The following is a 16,287-nucleotide window of genomic DNA, read 5'->3' as shown; positions in this document are numbered from 1 at the left end:
GACAGGAAAGCAGAGTCAGAAAGAAACATCATCCTGGGACCAGGCATGCCTATCCACCAAGCTAGACGGCAGAGCAAAGCGCCTCTGCTTTTGCATGAGGTCAGCGCAAGCCTCTCTTCACTGGCCTTTCCAGGGCGCTGACCAAGACACCTGGCACATGCACAGGACATGAAGTCACCACAGACAAGGAGCCTCCCTGGACCCAGGAATCAGAACGGGGTGCTATGAGCACTGCAACTCCCAGCCCAGCAGAACACCCAAACAACCACCAGACTACCTCAGGAGGCCTCCCTCTCGCTCTCACCTTGACGAGGAAAATGTTGTTGAGGAGGCAGTAACTGCTCTCTTCTATCGCCCCTTGGAGCTTGGCCTGCAGGGTGCGCTGCCGGTCCTCGCACGTTTCACCCGCCTGCAGTCCCAGGGCCCTGGCCACCAGCATACAGACGGCAGAGAAGGGCTGCCTCATGTTGGCCTTGGTCAGTTCCATGGTGACAACCCTGCGGTGCAAAAGCAAAAGGCAGTTGAGCTGCAGAAAAGGCCCCCAGTAGCCCACGCCTGCCTAGACAGGAGAGTTAGAGACTCACGCTGCCTGGTTCTTACTGCAAAGGAACGCAGGGTACACAGTCCCGGGGGTGTGGGCGGAGGGCCAGGCACAGGGCAGAGGCATCGCAGTCTTCCACGAACGTCAGGGGACGGGCATGGGAAGGGTCTCAAAAAACCCACTTACCTGTGCCCAGTGGCCTGGCCCAGAAAGGCCAGCTCAGTAAGTAAGTGGCTCTTTCCAGAGCCCAGAATGCCTGCGTACGCCAGGATGCGCGGCTGTCCCAAAGTCTCATAGGCCTTCAAGCTGCGTTCAAAGAGGTCAATCTCCACCTCCCGACCTGTGAAGACCAACCAGGAAACAAGCTGTTGCAGCATGCTGAAAAGCAGGGCAGCATTCCCTTTTGCTGGCACGGCGGCTTCCCTCCACCACGTCAGCAAGCCTGCCTACACCCAGGCCTCCTTCCAAGCCCCTCATCTCAGAGCCGCCTGCCTGCTGGCCACACGGCGCAGCTCCTAGGAGCTCTTTCCCCTCCGCTTCTCCTCCCACAGGCAATGAGATTCAGCCAGCTGGACGCAGCTCCCCACACTGATCCAGCCCAAGACTGGAGGGCACACTTTGAGGCACTGCAGGCAGCTGCGCCCAAAAGGCATGCCAAACATCTCACTGCACCCTGAGCCCCAGAGCTCTTGCCAGCACCCTGTAGCTAAGGTGGCGTCTTCGGGCCTGTTGTGGTTTTGGCTGCGATACAGCTCCTTGTCTTCACAGGAGCTTGGAGTGTGCTGTGATGTGGTGGACTTGCCACCAAAGGAATGCCGAGAACACACTGAACTCTTGCCGAGCAGTGCTGGCACAGTGTCGAGGCCTCTGCAGTTTCTCATGCTGCCCCACCAGCCAGCAGGCTAGAGGAGGGAGGAAGGGAGCGAGCGGCTGTGTGGGGCTCAGCTGCCTACCGGGGTTAACCTCCAGCAAGGTGCACTGCTTTGGGCAAAGGGAAGCAGCTGGGGTTCTGAAGAGCGAGGACTTCTCTACCTACCCAGCAAGGGGCCATAGTCCGACCTCTTCTTGGTAAGACCCATGTCAAAGATGCTAGAAGCGGGAGAAGACAAAACATGAGTTTCACTTAGTTGTTCAGAAGCCAGGGAATATAGAGCCTGCTGTGTTAGGGGAGGAGACCCGCCGCAGGTAACTGCTTTTCTTTCCAGCAGCATGCTGTCCGGAGCATGCTCCCCGGCCAACGTTCGAGTGGACATGCCAGGACAGCTTCAAGCACGAAGAAGGCCAGCAGCCATGGCGGGACAGCAGAAGGTGTTGGGAGTCCCTCGCCAGAGGCCAAAACCAAAGAAAGCCCAGATGCGGCAAAGAAGCCAGCGTGTGCTGTTGGCTAGTAGACTGCTCTGCCACCCTGGACAAGCAAAAGAAGCCTCTTGGAAAGGAGGACCTGTGTCACTTAGTGGCTCAGGACACCAAGCACCTGGCACCTTTGGCTCAAGTCTTTTGATAGTTTTCAAGAGACAGCAACGTTAACATCCAAAAGGTCCTCCAACCCTGGCCCGGAGGGACAGCTGAGAACTGAGCAGGCAGACAGGAGGAAGAGTGGCCCAGTGGCCCACCTTTCCCCAAGGCGACATGACTGACCCAAAGCTTCCTGCGCAGAAGGAGCTGGGAAAAAATTCCTCCTTGCATCAGAATGACCTCTGCCTTAGCCTTGCACATAGTGGAGCAAACACAGGGCAGGGAGGGAGCCCAGCGGAAAGCCGCTTGGACAAAGCCTGCATGGCTAGCGTGCGTCTCCAAAGCCAGGACAACCTTCTGCACCCCACTGGCGTCACTCGCAGCTCTCTTAGAAGCAGGAGACACAAGGGCAGAAAGGCACAAAGCAGACCCATGCCAGGCCTTTGGATCTTCTTGGCCACAGGGAAGGGATGTCTGTGGGAGGCCAGGCTGGTCTCTTGCTGCACAGCTCCTCTTTACTGGTCAAGGTTGCACCCTTGGCTTCCCCTTGTGGCCCCATCCAGATGGCTCAGAAGACACTCACCACTTGTCGGTGATCCCCACATATTGATAGATAGCGCCGGGATCTGTAACACCTTTCGACTTTGTCTTCGGCAACTCCTTGAAGAGGTAACTGGGCAGGCGAGAGGCCTTGTAGGTGTCTTCATCACAGGACACCGGCCTGGGGTAGTGCACCATCAAGCGGGCACCCAAATTCACCTTATGGCCAATCACTGCCATGGAGAGAGAACACATTGACATGGTGAGGAAAGCAGTCTTGCCCCACCCTTTAAGGCCAAGGGCTACTTCCCCTTGTTGTCCATAGGTGCATGCCTAGTGCACTGCACCAATGAGCACACACAGCAAAGATCTTTTAATTAATTCATTATATAAATATATATATATATTATAATTAAATATTTTATTATATAACTCTGCAGAGTCAGGTGCTTGGCAATCTTCCGCAAAGCCAGCACACCTCTGACTTGAATCACCGTTACTTGTACACAGCAAACTTGTGAAAGCTATCTCTTTGGGTACTTCTGATTGGCTATTACAGCTCACCTAACTTATGTCTCCTGAGTTTGCACATTACAGAGAAAGAGTGGGGGCTGGGGAAGTGGGGACACATCAAATCCCACATTAGCATACGTTAGCATTTTGATGGGTACGATTTTTAATACGTTTATGACCCTTAATGAGCAAAAGGTTACTACAGATTAGTCTGGAGCTGTTGTTCTCCTCCTTGTTTTCACCTTTTGTCCCTTATCTCCCTTGCTGCTGCTAGCTCAAGGCTACCTGTCTCTCTGTTCCCTTATTCTCTCACCTAAAAGACTATACAAGCTATAGAAATACTACACAAGCTACAGGACTCTCTATATTCTTCAAGGTTTCCTTGTTTTTCCCAGCTTTGGGACTACACCCTCAGGCACAGGTCAACCCCGCAGCAGGGCAAGCTGACCCAGCGGGAACCGCAAGTCTCTGAGCCCATTCTCCCACCTCAGGTCGAGACCTGTGACATCTGGGCCGCTCTCGGCAGGCTGTAGCATATGTGCTTGCCCCAGCCTTCCCATCTCTTCATGACTGATGTGTGTGTGACAGGTGTGCTTAAGCACACCCACGCCAGCCTCCCACTCTTCAGACTAAGGTGCGGTACCTGTATGTTCAGCCCTCTCCGGATGGCCACAGAGGCCGTAGAACATCGTCCCGCTGGTGACCCCAATAGACATTGCCCTGGCACACAGGGAGAGAAGTGCAAATTCAGTGGTGCCCCAGGCGCAGTCCTGCTCACCCCGCTCTGCCACTTCCCACGTCTCTCCTTGGCACCAACCAGGGACACCTGCTGTCCCACAGCCGGTGTGTGCCTCGGGGACTTGGAGAGCTCGGGGCACCACACACAAGGGACGTGGGGAGGGTGCACGCAAGACGGCTTGGACCCTTCCCCTGAGGCCCGATGGCTGTGACCTGCAGCAGGCCACAGCCCCTCTCACTAGTGGAGGAAAGCAGGTGCTACCCACAGAGCACCTACAATGCCAGCGACTTTGAGATTAGGCCAGAGCCCTGTTCCTGGCAGGCTGTGCTTGGAGGGACTGCGCCTGGCTGCCGTGAGCTAAGCCCAGGGGCTACCTGCTGCCTCTCAGGGTGCTGCCTCAATCCTGCCAGGGACAAAGGAGGCCAAGCCAGGAGGCCACGTCTCTTGCTGGTCAGCCCCCTTGCGCTGTCCCAGGCAGCACGCATGCCCTGCAACACCGCCACACACTCACTCAAGTTTCCTCAATGATCTGGAGCACGTGCTGAAGATCTGAAGAGCGCTGTCCAAGGCACGGGTGCTCTCGTCACGCAGCTTTGCTCCAGACATTCCGAACACACAGAGGAATGTACAGCCCTGCAGAGGACAGATGCAACACATCTGGTTACAGTGCCTATGGCCAGCAGCTAATGCCGTTCCATTGCAGTCGCCAGGGAGACCAGTAGAGCTGCAGGTCAACACAAAGCCACAGAGGACTGATCCCACCAGCAAGGCAGAGCTGCTCCTCAGTCCCTCTCCACTAAACAGACACAGGCCACCCTCTGGGGGTGGGATTGCTCCCCCACGCTCACCTTATCAAACAGAAGGCTTTTGTTGATTTCACCCTTGTGAGGACTGATGATTGTTGAAATCATCCTGTTGGCATCACGGAGGCCCCTCTGAAGATCCAGTAACCTGGCCTCTGCAGAAAACTGCAGCTGGATAAAGAGGCTGGTGACTGGCCGTAGCTCAGACCACAGGTGCAGCGGCATATCCACGTCCAGCTGGAAGTGAAGAGCACGACAGCTTTGCCAGCCTGTTCTCCCGGCGGTTCCTCTGGGCCCGTGCCACGTACCGAGGGAGAGCAGGCATGTTGGCAATACCAGGTACTACTGGAGGAAGGGTAAGTCCCCTGCTCGGTGCCAATCGCAGGCCAGCCTGCGGCAGGCAGGTCATAGCAGAGTCATAGCACAAACGACAGAGGGGAATGTTCCAGCAACACTGCATCTTGTGGCAAGTACGGATGCGAGGGGCGACCCTCTGGCACGTCCCAGGGACTTGAGCAGACTCGCCCCTTTGTCCTCGCCTCGTGCCCACAGCACGTCCAGAGCAAGAGTCATGGAAAAGACAGAGGCAAGTCCACCTCCTGCCACCCGTGCCTCTTTGAGGAGCAGCACAAAATGGGCAGTTGCCTGGCACGTGCAGCACCAGTAAGCCTGGCATCAGGTCCCCTGGGTTCCCGCCCCAGGGTGCTTTTTCTTCCATTTGTCTGTTTTCACGAGAGCTCCACCCATGCAATGCACACCTTCTTCTGCCCTCCCAAAATGCAGCCTCCAGCAGCAGTGGCCTTACCTTCCTGAGAGGAGCTGCTGGTATGTACTTCTGCATCTCTGCTGCCACTTTAGGACCATTGGACACGAGAAAATCTGGCCTTAGGTGCCCTAAGGGAAGCAAACGCAGGCCTTCACTGGCAGGACGGGACTACAAGGGGGTTGAAAGACGGGGCTGGCACTGGGCAAAGCAGAGCAAAGATTCTTTGGCGTTTCCTCCTGCTCCCCTCTGCAGCTGCTTGGCCAGAGCCATCCCCTGGAAGGAGGGGATGGCAGCGACAGCCTCAGCTGAAGCACAGGAGGGACAAAGGCACGAATGCTGACTGAAAGGTGGAAGAGGGCAGGGGGAGTTCCTCCCTGGAACTCTGAAGCAGGCAGGCCCCATTTTTCCAGCCAGTCTCAGAACACGGTGAAGCAGGGACTCACCTATCCTTTCCAAACGCTGCATCTTCGCGTGTTGCTCAAACTGGCCTGCAGCATCTTGGCATTCTGACCCAGACATGTGCTCCATCCTCTGAACCTGCAGACACGCAGAACAAAAGTACTGCCACTGGCCTCCCCAAGGAGCCCCGGGAGACACAGCCCGCCCCTCCACTCTCACTTTCCAGAGAAGGGCAGAACCTCTTGGTGCAGCAAGCCCACCTCTCTGGATTTTCAGCTGGGACAGAAGTGCCTCCTCAGAAGGACCAGAGCCACGCAGGCATCACCCAAGCATGCCCCAGCTCTCCAGGACAGCTGCGCAACCCACGGGGGACATTGCTGGTGGGGCCCACACCCTTCCTGTGCTTCCCTCGGCCAGTCACACAAAGCAAGCACTACCCAGAGCTACCCCTGAGGTGGAAGGGCAACTGCTTCAGCTCTCTACCAACCCTTACAGCTACAACTCTCTCCACGTCCAGCGCCTCAGCCTTCTGGCACCTGCCTCCTTCCCTCTCAGGTGCAGGTCTTCAGAGAGGCTCTAGAGGCCAACCCGTCCACCTACCTTCAGAACCCGTTTGCCACCAAGAAGCCTGGTCTGGATCTTTTCCTGCTCACACAGCTTCCAGCAGGTGGGCGAGACAATCACTTCACTTTTAACCGCAAGGTTTTGGGCGTTCATAACTTCCTCCAGGGCCTGGCTGCAGATGAAGTACTGCTGATGGTACCCGTCTCCAGCAGCCAGTACGGTCATTTGCCCTGCGGAGATCCCTGGGGAGAGAGCAAGAAGCAGCATTGACACCGGGGAGCAGAAGCAGTCAGCAGCACTGGAGAGTGCCAGGGCTGTGCACGTGGCACAGCTGACCCTGCAGCGCCCATACCTATCTTCAGGTGGAGCTTCTGACCCACGTGTGTGTCACGACTGCCATGCTTCTTCTGGATTTGTTGGCAACACTGCAGCACCAGGCTGATGGTCTGAGGCAGCTGAGCTTCTGATGCTCTCCACAGCACCAGCACAGCATCCCCTGGGGAAAGTGAGGGGAAGGGGAAGGCTCTCCTGAGAGACAGCAGCAAGTGGCCAGCCGGCGTGCAGAGGAGGACGGGCTTGTGGGAGGGCATCCTCCTGAAGGACAGCACCCTGGCCACAGGGACCCCTCCCCTCTGCCAGACCAGCCACAGCACCAGCCAGGGCAGCAGGGCAAGAGGGTGGGTGGCGGGGGGACCCTCTGCCCAGCACTCCTCCGCAGCTGCAGCAACCCAGGGACACCACCGGAGGGATTGCTGCGTGGCCAGAGAGCTGCTCCATCAGGCCAGAGCACAGAGCAAGCGGCTCCCGCGGGAAACACTGCACAGCAGCAGGACATGGAAGCAGCCTCCTCCTAAGGACATACCTCCAAACTTCAGGATGTCTCCTCCAAAATCCAGCACAACTGTGGAGAAAGAAGGGAAGGCAGAGTTATGGGGCACCTTCTTCCGGAATCCGTGGGGCAAGCCACCTGTAGCCACAGCCCTGGCCCCTGTACAGCGAGTTGGGAGGCCACACAAGCACAGTACGGTGCAAGCTGGAAGGCACCTCTGGAGAGTATCTGCTCCAGTCCCGCACCCCGTCTCCACTCAAGCCGAGCCACTCAGAGCCACCTGCCCGGGGCCACGTCCAGACGCCTGGTGAAGATCTCTGAGCGGGGACACTTGCAAATGCTGCCAAAGTGGTGGCCACCACATGCTCACGGTCAGAGACATCCCCCGGGATAAGGGGCTCAGGAGGGCCACACACAGATGTCAGTGCGAGCCTCCCTAGGTCACTGGCACGCTGGCACTCACTGGATGCCCCCAGCCTGCCTGCGGTCCTAATGGCACCAAAGCGGTGTTCCATCGTGGAACTGGAACGGTCTCTCTGCAAGCACAGAGACAGATGCTGAGAAAGCAGGTGTCCCCTTGCTCATACAATCAGAGAATGATCTAGGCTGGAAAAGGCCTTCAAGATCATCAAGTCCGACCATCCACCTAGCCTACTGAGTCCCCATCACTAAACCATCTACCTTAGTGCCATGTCCACACATCTCTTAAATAGCTGCAGGGACTGGGGCTCCATCGCTTAACTGGGCAGGCTGCTCCAGTGCTCAACCACAACCTCCTTGAAGAAATTCTTCCCAGTACCCAACCCAAGCACAGCCTGCCCCAAATCGAGAGCCTTTCCTCATGGCCTCTCTCTTGTCACCTGAGAAAAGAGACCGACTGCCTCTGCGCTGCAGCCTCCTTGCAGGGAGGTGGGAAGCGCAATGAGGTCTCCCCTCAGCCTCCTCTTCTCCAGACTAAACAACCACAATGCCCTCAGCTGCTCCTCGTAACTCTTGTTTTCTAGACCCTTCAGCAGCTTTGATGATCTTCTCTGTACACACGCAAGCAACTCAGACATCCTTCTCGTGGTCAGGGGCCCCGAACTGAATGCAATATTCGAGGTGTGGGCTCACCACTGCCGTGTCCAAGAGCTATCACTTCCCTAGCCCTGCTGGCCACACTAGTTCTCATGCAGGCCAGAATGCCATCGGCCTTTCTAGAGACCTGGGCACGCTGCTTGCACATGTTCAGCTGGCCGCCAAGCAGCAACCCCACATCCTTTTCTACTGGGCACATTTCCAGCCACCCTTCCCCCAGGCCTATGTGGCTGCATTAGGTTGCTGTGTGCCAAGCGCAGGACCCACCACTTAGCCTGGTTCAGTGGCATGTGACTGGACTTGGCCCAGCCTACCTCAGCAAAGCCTTCCCACCCTCAAGCCAGTCAACCGTCCCGCCTAACTTGGAATTGTCTGCAAACTTACTGATGGAGGGTGCATTCAATCCCCTCCTCCCTCCTGGTCACTGATGAAAATGTTAAACAAAAAAGGCCCTGGTAGAGTGCCCTGGAGAAGGCCACTGGTGTCCAGACACCAACTGGATTGAACCTGGATTGAACTCCGCTTGCTAGGACTCCTTAAGCCCAGCCGTCCAGCCACTTCTTTACCCAGCAAACAGTATGTCTGCCCAAGCCCTGAGCAGCCAGTCTCTCTGGGAGAATACTGTGGGCAGCAGTGTCAAACGCTTTATAAAAAGCCAGGCAGACAATGACCAGAGCCTCTCCCTCCTCTACCAAGTGGGTCACCTTGTCGTAGGAGATCAGGGTAGTCAGGAGGCACCTAGCCTTCAAAATCCCACGCCAGCTGCTTCTGATCCCTCCATTGGAGGCATGTGCCATGTCACAGCACTCAGGATCACCTGCTCCGTAACCTGCCCTGATACTGACATCAGGCTGACGGGCCTGTAATTCCCTGCAAAGTCCTTCCAGCCCTTCCTGTTGCCTGGAGGCACGTCTGCCAGCCTACAGTCCACTGGGGCCTCCCTCATCACAGTGGGCAGCAGAAGAGACCTGCTGCGCTCCTCCCTTGCCACGGGAGCCCCACGGCTCCCACTGTCCCCCCAGGCCACAGTGAGCTCCACAGCCCTTCCAAGGAGGCAGGAGCAGCTGGTGCAGCAAGGCTGCCTCTGCCCTCCGCAAGCAACCTCAGGGCCCCATATACAACAGCCTGGCAGCATGGCTCTTACCCTCCAAAACGTCGCTCATGTAGTCATTGAGTGTTTGTGCCAGCTCGTCAGCACCTCTGCCTGTGCCGCTCTGCTGGACACACTTCTCTGACAAAGAAGTGAAACCTGCAGGAAGAACAGGCAGAAATCAGGACATGTCTACGTGGGCCACAGGGCCTGGCAGCCAGTCCCATGCTGCCAAGCCTAAGCGCCTGTCAGTCGCTGCATCGCAAGAGAAGCCAATCCGTGCTCTCTTTAGCCATCACAGCAGGAGTCCTCAAGAGCAACAAGATAGCTGTGCCATCTACGGGCCAGGGCCCCCGAGGGCCTGGTGTGTCCCAATGGCTCGTTTCCGGGGAGGCTCTACCGTGCCCAACCCACCTGAAAAATCCGCTAAGAACAGCACTCCCACGATAAGCCTGGGGATCTGTCTGTCCCAGGTGAAGTCCTCAGAAAGAAGATCGGGGAGGAGCACGCTCCTGTTCTCCATCTCAGAGTACGGGTACTTCCCCTCCCAGGCAGATGCTATGGTCAGTGCCCTGTGGTACCGGGGTACCTCAGCAGAAGACAACCATGCCCAGCTGGGAGGGAGGAGATGAAGACCCCTCAGCACCGGACGGTGCAGTGAGCCTGGGGCCTTCTTGAAGGACAGTTTGGTCTCTGCCACCATGGGTCATCACAATCACCTGGTTGGTAGGTGATGACCTGGTTCATAGGTCATCGCTTAGTGGCTGCCCTCCAGCAACACGGTGGGCTAACAGTGCCATCCTCCATAGATCAATGCCTGCTGAGCAGCAGCCGCTGTGACCCCGTACAAATGTATAGAGCTACTTCTTCCAATGAGGTTATTAAAAAAAAAAGAAAAAAAGTACAAATAGGATTAAGACTGGAAGAGGGTAAAGAACATTCATATATTCATGACAACATTCACCACCAGAATCTTCCAGAATGGTTGCTCAGTTCTTCTGTTCTGGGGGGGTGGTTAGGGGCTGGTGGCAGGGAATGCAGGCTGCTGGTCAGTTAAGTCAGTGGACCACTGACACAACCAGAATGAAGAATGCTAACACATAAATAAAATTCAGAAATTATTCTATTCTGGCTAGAAAAGTTGTTTCATGTTGCTCCATCCATCCAAGAGGAAAGGTTGAAAACAACAGTGGCAACGTGAAGTTTAAGAGAAGAAGAGATAAGGAGTGAAGGATGGAGGATGAGGATGGTAACATAAGCAGCAAACGGTGGTTAGTAATTAACCTCTTAGAAGATCACTAGAAAAGAGATATTTAAGTAGGAGATTTGTTTTGTTTTGAAAACACTGGCTTGTGCTTTTAAGGGTCACCGATTACCTGAACTGTTTGCAAGGTCACTGCTTGAAAACTGGAAAACTTGTTCAATAAAATTAACAATTCTGTATTTTGAAAATGGTATGGTTTAAATATTGAACTTCATAAATGTTCTCATTTGTGTATTGCATTTATGAATCCAGTAGTTTTTAACTGAAAACAACCAAATGTTTTCATTAAGGTTTAATAGCAAATAAATGCATTTCAACTTTCCAAACTCGTTTTTCAGCAATTTTAGCCTACTGTAATTCCAATTACTTGATTCAAATCATGCTTCAGTCTGGTGTAACAACAAAATCAAGTTTAACTTTCATTATTCCATTATTGCCTAACATTTTCCCAGAGTAAACGTAATTTAGATGGATATAAAAGACACCGCATGTAACCAGCACAAAAACAGTCACTTCATTTTAAATGTGCATAAAAAAAACACAACAACAAACCACACAGAAACCCAAACACATGAATGGTTAACTTTTTGTTCCCTTTTTCTCAGACAAAACCTTTGTCTTACTTTGGAGAGCAATGTCTTGATATCTGAAGGAGCTCCCTCCTTGAAGTCATCCATTCCTAGAGTCAAAACGATCAGTAATTCATCTACTCATAAGCATCTTTTCTGCTCTGCTTCCACAAATTATGTCTCATCTCAGAGCAGAGCCATGCTACTCTACCATGTTATTATACCTTCAGCTGGGATTTACATGGCTGGGATTGGTGTGCTTTTAGACCAGCAAAGATCATTCAATACATTCGTTTGACCTCCTGCGTGCTACAAACCACAGAGTTTCACCTCAACATTCCCACATCAACCCTGCAGCTCCCAGTTCAGCTATTTTATGGTTTATGATTATATATATTGTAACTATATATAGTTACAATTCCAAGGACAGCTTGCAACATAATTATTCAATTCAAATTACAAATAGGTTCTCGGGCCCCCATACTACCTCATTCAAGTTCCAGGTAGCTGGTCCATAATGCTGTATGATTCTTTCAGGAGGCCATTCATTCTCTCCCCATTCTTGGGCACTACGCCCAGCTAAGGAAGCATCAATAGATCGTTTTACTCTATTCAGATAAAAACAAACAAACAAAAAACTCTTTTCAGCTGGAATTAGCTCAAACCTTTCTTTACATAGAAAGAAAAATCTAGGAGCGTAACAGAATGACACCAGGCAGAATGACAACTCCCAGAGGGAAGCCCTACAGTGACAGCGAGTCAGAACAGATGATCTGTGGCCACCCCAGGGACAGACTCAAATGCCATGACCTGCGACTGAAAGTGACCGCCAGAACTGGGATGATGGACGCATAGAATGCTTGCCTTTAAGACAAGAGACCGGAAGGATGGGCAGTGCAAACCCCTTAAGAATAACGCTTCGGAAATGAATTCCCAAGCCTGAGCTCCTGGTGAAGCCCAGATGACTTCCACAACAGTGACGATGGAAACAGACACTATCTGAAACCAAATATGCACAAGACCCAAAACGCATCTGCTCTTTAAGCTGCGACTGCAAGACAAGAAGTGCTTGGATCAGCCCTATGATCACAGAATCACAGAATTGATGACGAAACAAGCATTTAGGACCTTTAGTGTGGCTACCAAGTTGCCCATCTAATCTGTCCAGTGGAAGAAGGCGATGAGGATATCAAAACCTGAGGAGCGCGTAACATATAATGATCATATCAGGAAACATTCGATACAAAATAAAAGTTACACGCATGGAAGAAGTGATCCCTTTAAGCTCCTACTGCAAGACAAGAGGTGCTCAGCTCCCAGTTGAACATCAGCGTTGTTCCGATGAGGTCAAGTGTTCAATACCCTCAGGATGGCTTCCCCAGGGCCTGCCGAGCACCAAGAGCAACAGCACAGCACAGACAACAAGCTGGGACTGCCCTGCCTGGCACATGTTCACGCTGTACGTGACAGAACTCCCCACACATCATCTCTGCCTGACCTGATCAATCCTGAAAGGCCCCATCCGCTGCAATGACTTACAAGCACAGACCCTTGCCCTATGGGTCCATTCACAACCCCAACTCAAACATAGCACTTGCCCCCCCAACTTAGCTTGGGAATGCTGGGAGGCAGGTTCCATCCTCATCAAGGAACACAAAGGCTAGCCAGGACACTGCTTCAAGCCTAAGGCTCCTCTTCACCTGCAGAAATAAAGTGCCATCAGGCACCAGCACGCCAGCCAAACTTCTTCCAGGGAAGCACCCTCCTCAGAAACAAAACAGTAGTCAACTGACCTGCTCTGCTACTGAAATCAGATAGACACCCCCTAGACAACTCCCTGCCTCCCCCTGCCAACACCTGAGATTTGCCCCTGAACTTAATTCTCAGGGCTCAGAATCCATCCTCAATGTGGACCACAGAGACCAGCTAGGATGTTCCCAGTACCTTCTTCATCCCTGGAAAAGAGGAGTCACCCAGAGGTGGACCAATAGACTACCAAACCAAAAACAATGCCCGTTTTCCAACTTTTCTCCACTCACCTTTCCAACCCACACCCAGCGCTTCCATTCACTGTGCCAAGCCAAGCCCACGGGGCTTAGATCAAGGAGAAAGAACAGACAAACGTGACAATCCATAAAACGGTCTATACCCACTCCTCTTCTTTCATCCCCTACCGCAAGAGCCAAGAAGCCCCAGACCCATGTTCCCCAGCCCAGTATCACCGCTTCGCCCACCTAACACCCCAAAGAGATGCATCTCCAGCATTTCAGGAACTAGAACTGCTGACGTCTGGCGCGCCTCAGAAACGTGGCAGGAGACGTACTCTGCTGTCGCAAGGTAGTTTGCCCAACAGGCAAAGCAGACTAACACAGTCCACTGACCAACTCAGGGCCCACACTGCTGTCCACTCACCCTCGTGCTTCGTTCAAGTTTCCGTGCCCATGCCCTGGGCTACAAGAAACAAAGAGAGAAGGTCGTGCCCACGATGGACACGCAAACAGTACAGCTTCTTGCAGAGGACTCAAACACAGAGACCAGAGCCAGAAAAAAAAAAAACACACCCTCAAGTCCACAAATGCCAAAAAGCCATGAATGCACAGCAGTCCCAGCAGGGGTAATTACAGACTTATCCTTTACAGATGAAAAAGGTGACCCTGCTCAGTCTCTTCGTACTACTGCGCTTATGCAGTCGAGCCCCTTGCAACGCGTGCTGAAGCTCTTTGTGAATCCTCTGGACAGTGACACAAATGGCTTGATATACCTAAAGATTGAAATGTAACGCCAAAAAAAGGAACCGTACCCCATGATTTCCCAAAAACAAGTTAGCCAGCAACCCCTCCTAAGCATCCCTCTTCTAAGTGAATTCCAAGCTCTTAAAATCTAGAAGGATGCAAGGTCTAAAGACTCAACAGCCAGCAAAACCACAGGCAAAAGCTGCAGAAATATAACAAACTGTCCCTAACCCTGAACAAGATTACACCTTACATGCCTACTGCTGCTGGTTTCAGATACATGCTTACACAGGGAGCTTTGACAATACCTTTCTCCTAAACCCTGCTCCCTCACTTTGCCACCAAGGTTGTAACTTTGATAATATTTGACACACAGGCAAAGACTCACAGTAAGCCCCGTAATCCTGCAAAAATCCTGAGGGACCCAGAACCACTAAGCAAACACACAAACTAACATTATTGTCCTATCCATGAACATGCCATAACAATGACTCACCTGAGAAAGAACTGCATGCAATAAAGGCACCTGGTACTATATCAGTTGCTTTACTCTACCAGATCCTACTAGTTGCTACCTTAAAAAGATGTGCGTACCACTCTCTACTTGGAAACGTATCAGTCCGTCCGTAGACTCTGACCCACCTAAAGAGCCCTGCAACTGACTGAAGGAAAAACAAAGCACTTACCCCAAAGAGCAGCCCAGGCAGAAGGAGCTCTCTGATGGCATACCTGGGGCTCACATACCGTTTGGCCGCGCCCAGCACCCAAGCCCAATCACCTGGGAAAGGGAAGGGGCAAAGCACAAGAAAGTAGAAAGAGAGCAGAAGGAGAAGCAGCAGCTGGCGTGTTTTTGTTTGTTTGTTTGTTTTTAGTCTGATTTAGCTCAACAGCAAGCAGAGTGCAGACAAGAGAATTGGGCTGTTTCTAGAAGCAACGTTCCGCTTGCTTAGGCTGCAGCTTTTAATCTTGAAAGGACAATATGACCAAGCAAGTAACTGGATTTTTTTCAACTGAAATTAGCTCAAACCTTTCTTTACATAGAAAGAAAAATCCAGGAGCATTAAAAAAAAAAAAAAAAAAAAAAAAGCACAACATGCCAAAGAAAAACAATTCAATGTAATAATATCACTTTATCACTTGCAGGAAAAATCACATACTTGAGTAGGCTATCTGAGAACCAAAAGGCCATGCTGACGGGTCAAAACACACTAAAGGACACTGGGTCCTGGCCCTCCGCTGCACCGACTTGAAACCCATCCCTAACACAGCATGAAAACTTGAAACCCAACCCAAACTCAGACACAGCATTTCAGCCTCAACACAGTTTTGGGAACTGCTGGAAAGCAGGCTTCATCCTCAATGAGGTGTGCTCAGGCTACACAGCATGGGGCTTCAGGCACCTCTTCCCCTACGGAAGAAGACCGCCATCAGGAACCGCCACGCAAGACAACCTTTTTCCTCTACAACACCTTTCTCAGGAACAACGCAGCATTCCAGAGACCTGCTTTGCTCCTGTTCTAAGGGCTATCACAGCCCACCTTGCCTGTGGCACCTGATAAACAGAGGAGAAAGCAACCACAGCAGCAAAACCCACAGCAGCCTTTGGACAGTTACTCTCATCCCCTCCTTAACCTCAGCCTCTTACCTGCCCCACGTGGCAGATGCTTCCACCTGTTCTCTTAAGCCACTTAAAGCACCTCTGAAAGGCAAACTGGAATTTTACTCTATTGGATGTAGGAAAATAACTGCAGTGACAACCGCACCCCAAAAACAACTGCTACCTCTGTTCATCACTCACCAGAGTCACTCCAGAGGCAGCTCAGGTCATGACGTCCTGGACTGCACACTGAGTTTCAGCCTGAACAAAGGAAAACACAGCCAGAAGATAAACTTTCAGCTGCCAGCGTTAGCACCCATCCCTCATCAACACAAGCGACTCCATCTTTAATTGTATCCTTTCAAAACAGCGGTCCACTTGCCTCTGTACCTGGAAATTAAGTCCAAGCTCAGAAGGAGTAGACAGCATCACCCATGCCACCTGGGAACACAAAAGGACAAAATGACCACTGTGCTTGCAAACAACCACCTGCCACACTGCTCCTCTATCCCAAACAGCCTCACCTCAGACCCTGAGGGAAACACCTGAGTGTCTTCCGTTCGCTTTGGATAAGGGATGACCAGGCTGAAAACACTCTCACCTTCCCTCACTGCTCCGTGACATGGGGATTTCCCTTCCCTGTCCAAGACTGCACGAAGCACCTGCAGAGACAAGAGAAAAAGCACACCCTGAGGCACCTCACAGCCACAGCATACCTGCTGCAACACCTCTCTCTTCCCAGCTCCTTTACCTCAGCTGCTCATTAGCTCTATCTGAAATGTGTGCCCAGGCAGCGCTGCACAAAATTG

General features: G+C 52.6%; 2 protein-coding genes across 2 annotated transcripts; both read right to left on the bottom strand.

The window, feature by feature from the left end:
* Positions 1–98: 98 nt before the first annotated feature.
* Positions 99–5,822, bottom strand: LOC311429139 (adenylate cyclase type 10-like; the record flags this gene model as incomplete). Its single annotated transcript, XM_084540269.1, has 9 exons — positions 99–497; positions 728–881; positions 1,578–1,630; positions 2,580–2,769; positions 3,693–3,769; positions 4,300–4,421; positions 4,637–4,828; positions 5,397–5,485; positions 5,801–5,822. 9 exons carry the CDS (start codon positions 5,820–5,822, stop codon positions 101–103), a joined length of 1,296 nt encoding a protein of 431 aa, XP_084396395.1. The 3' UTR covers positions 99–100.
* A 711-nt stretch (positions 5,823–6,533) lies between these two features.
* Positions 6,534–9,643, bottom strand: LOC311429138 (adenylate cyclase type 10-like; the record flags this gene model as incomplete). Its single annotated transcript, XM_084540268.1, has 4 exons — positions 9,371–9,643; positions 7,183–7,221; positions 6,673–6,816; positions 6,534–6,562 (listed from the first exon to the last, which is right to left on the bottom strand). Coding segments are annotated over exons 1-4 (231 nt in total), but the record flags the coding sequence as incomplete, so codon positions are not given.
* Between the last annotated feature and the right edge of the window lie 6,644 nt (positions 9,644–16,287).

Source organism: Aythya ferina (assembly GCF_964211825.1).
Source record: "Aythya ferina genome assembly, contig: HAP1_SCAFFOLD_360, whole genome shotgun sequence".
Lineage (NCBI taxonomy): Eukaryota > Metazoa > Chordata > Aves > Anseriformes > Anatidae > Aythya > Aythya ferina.
The sequence above is the reverse complement of the archived record's forward strand: the minus strand, read 5'-3'. Positions and strand labels throughout refer to the sequence as shown.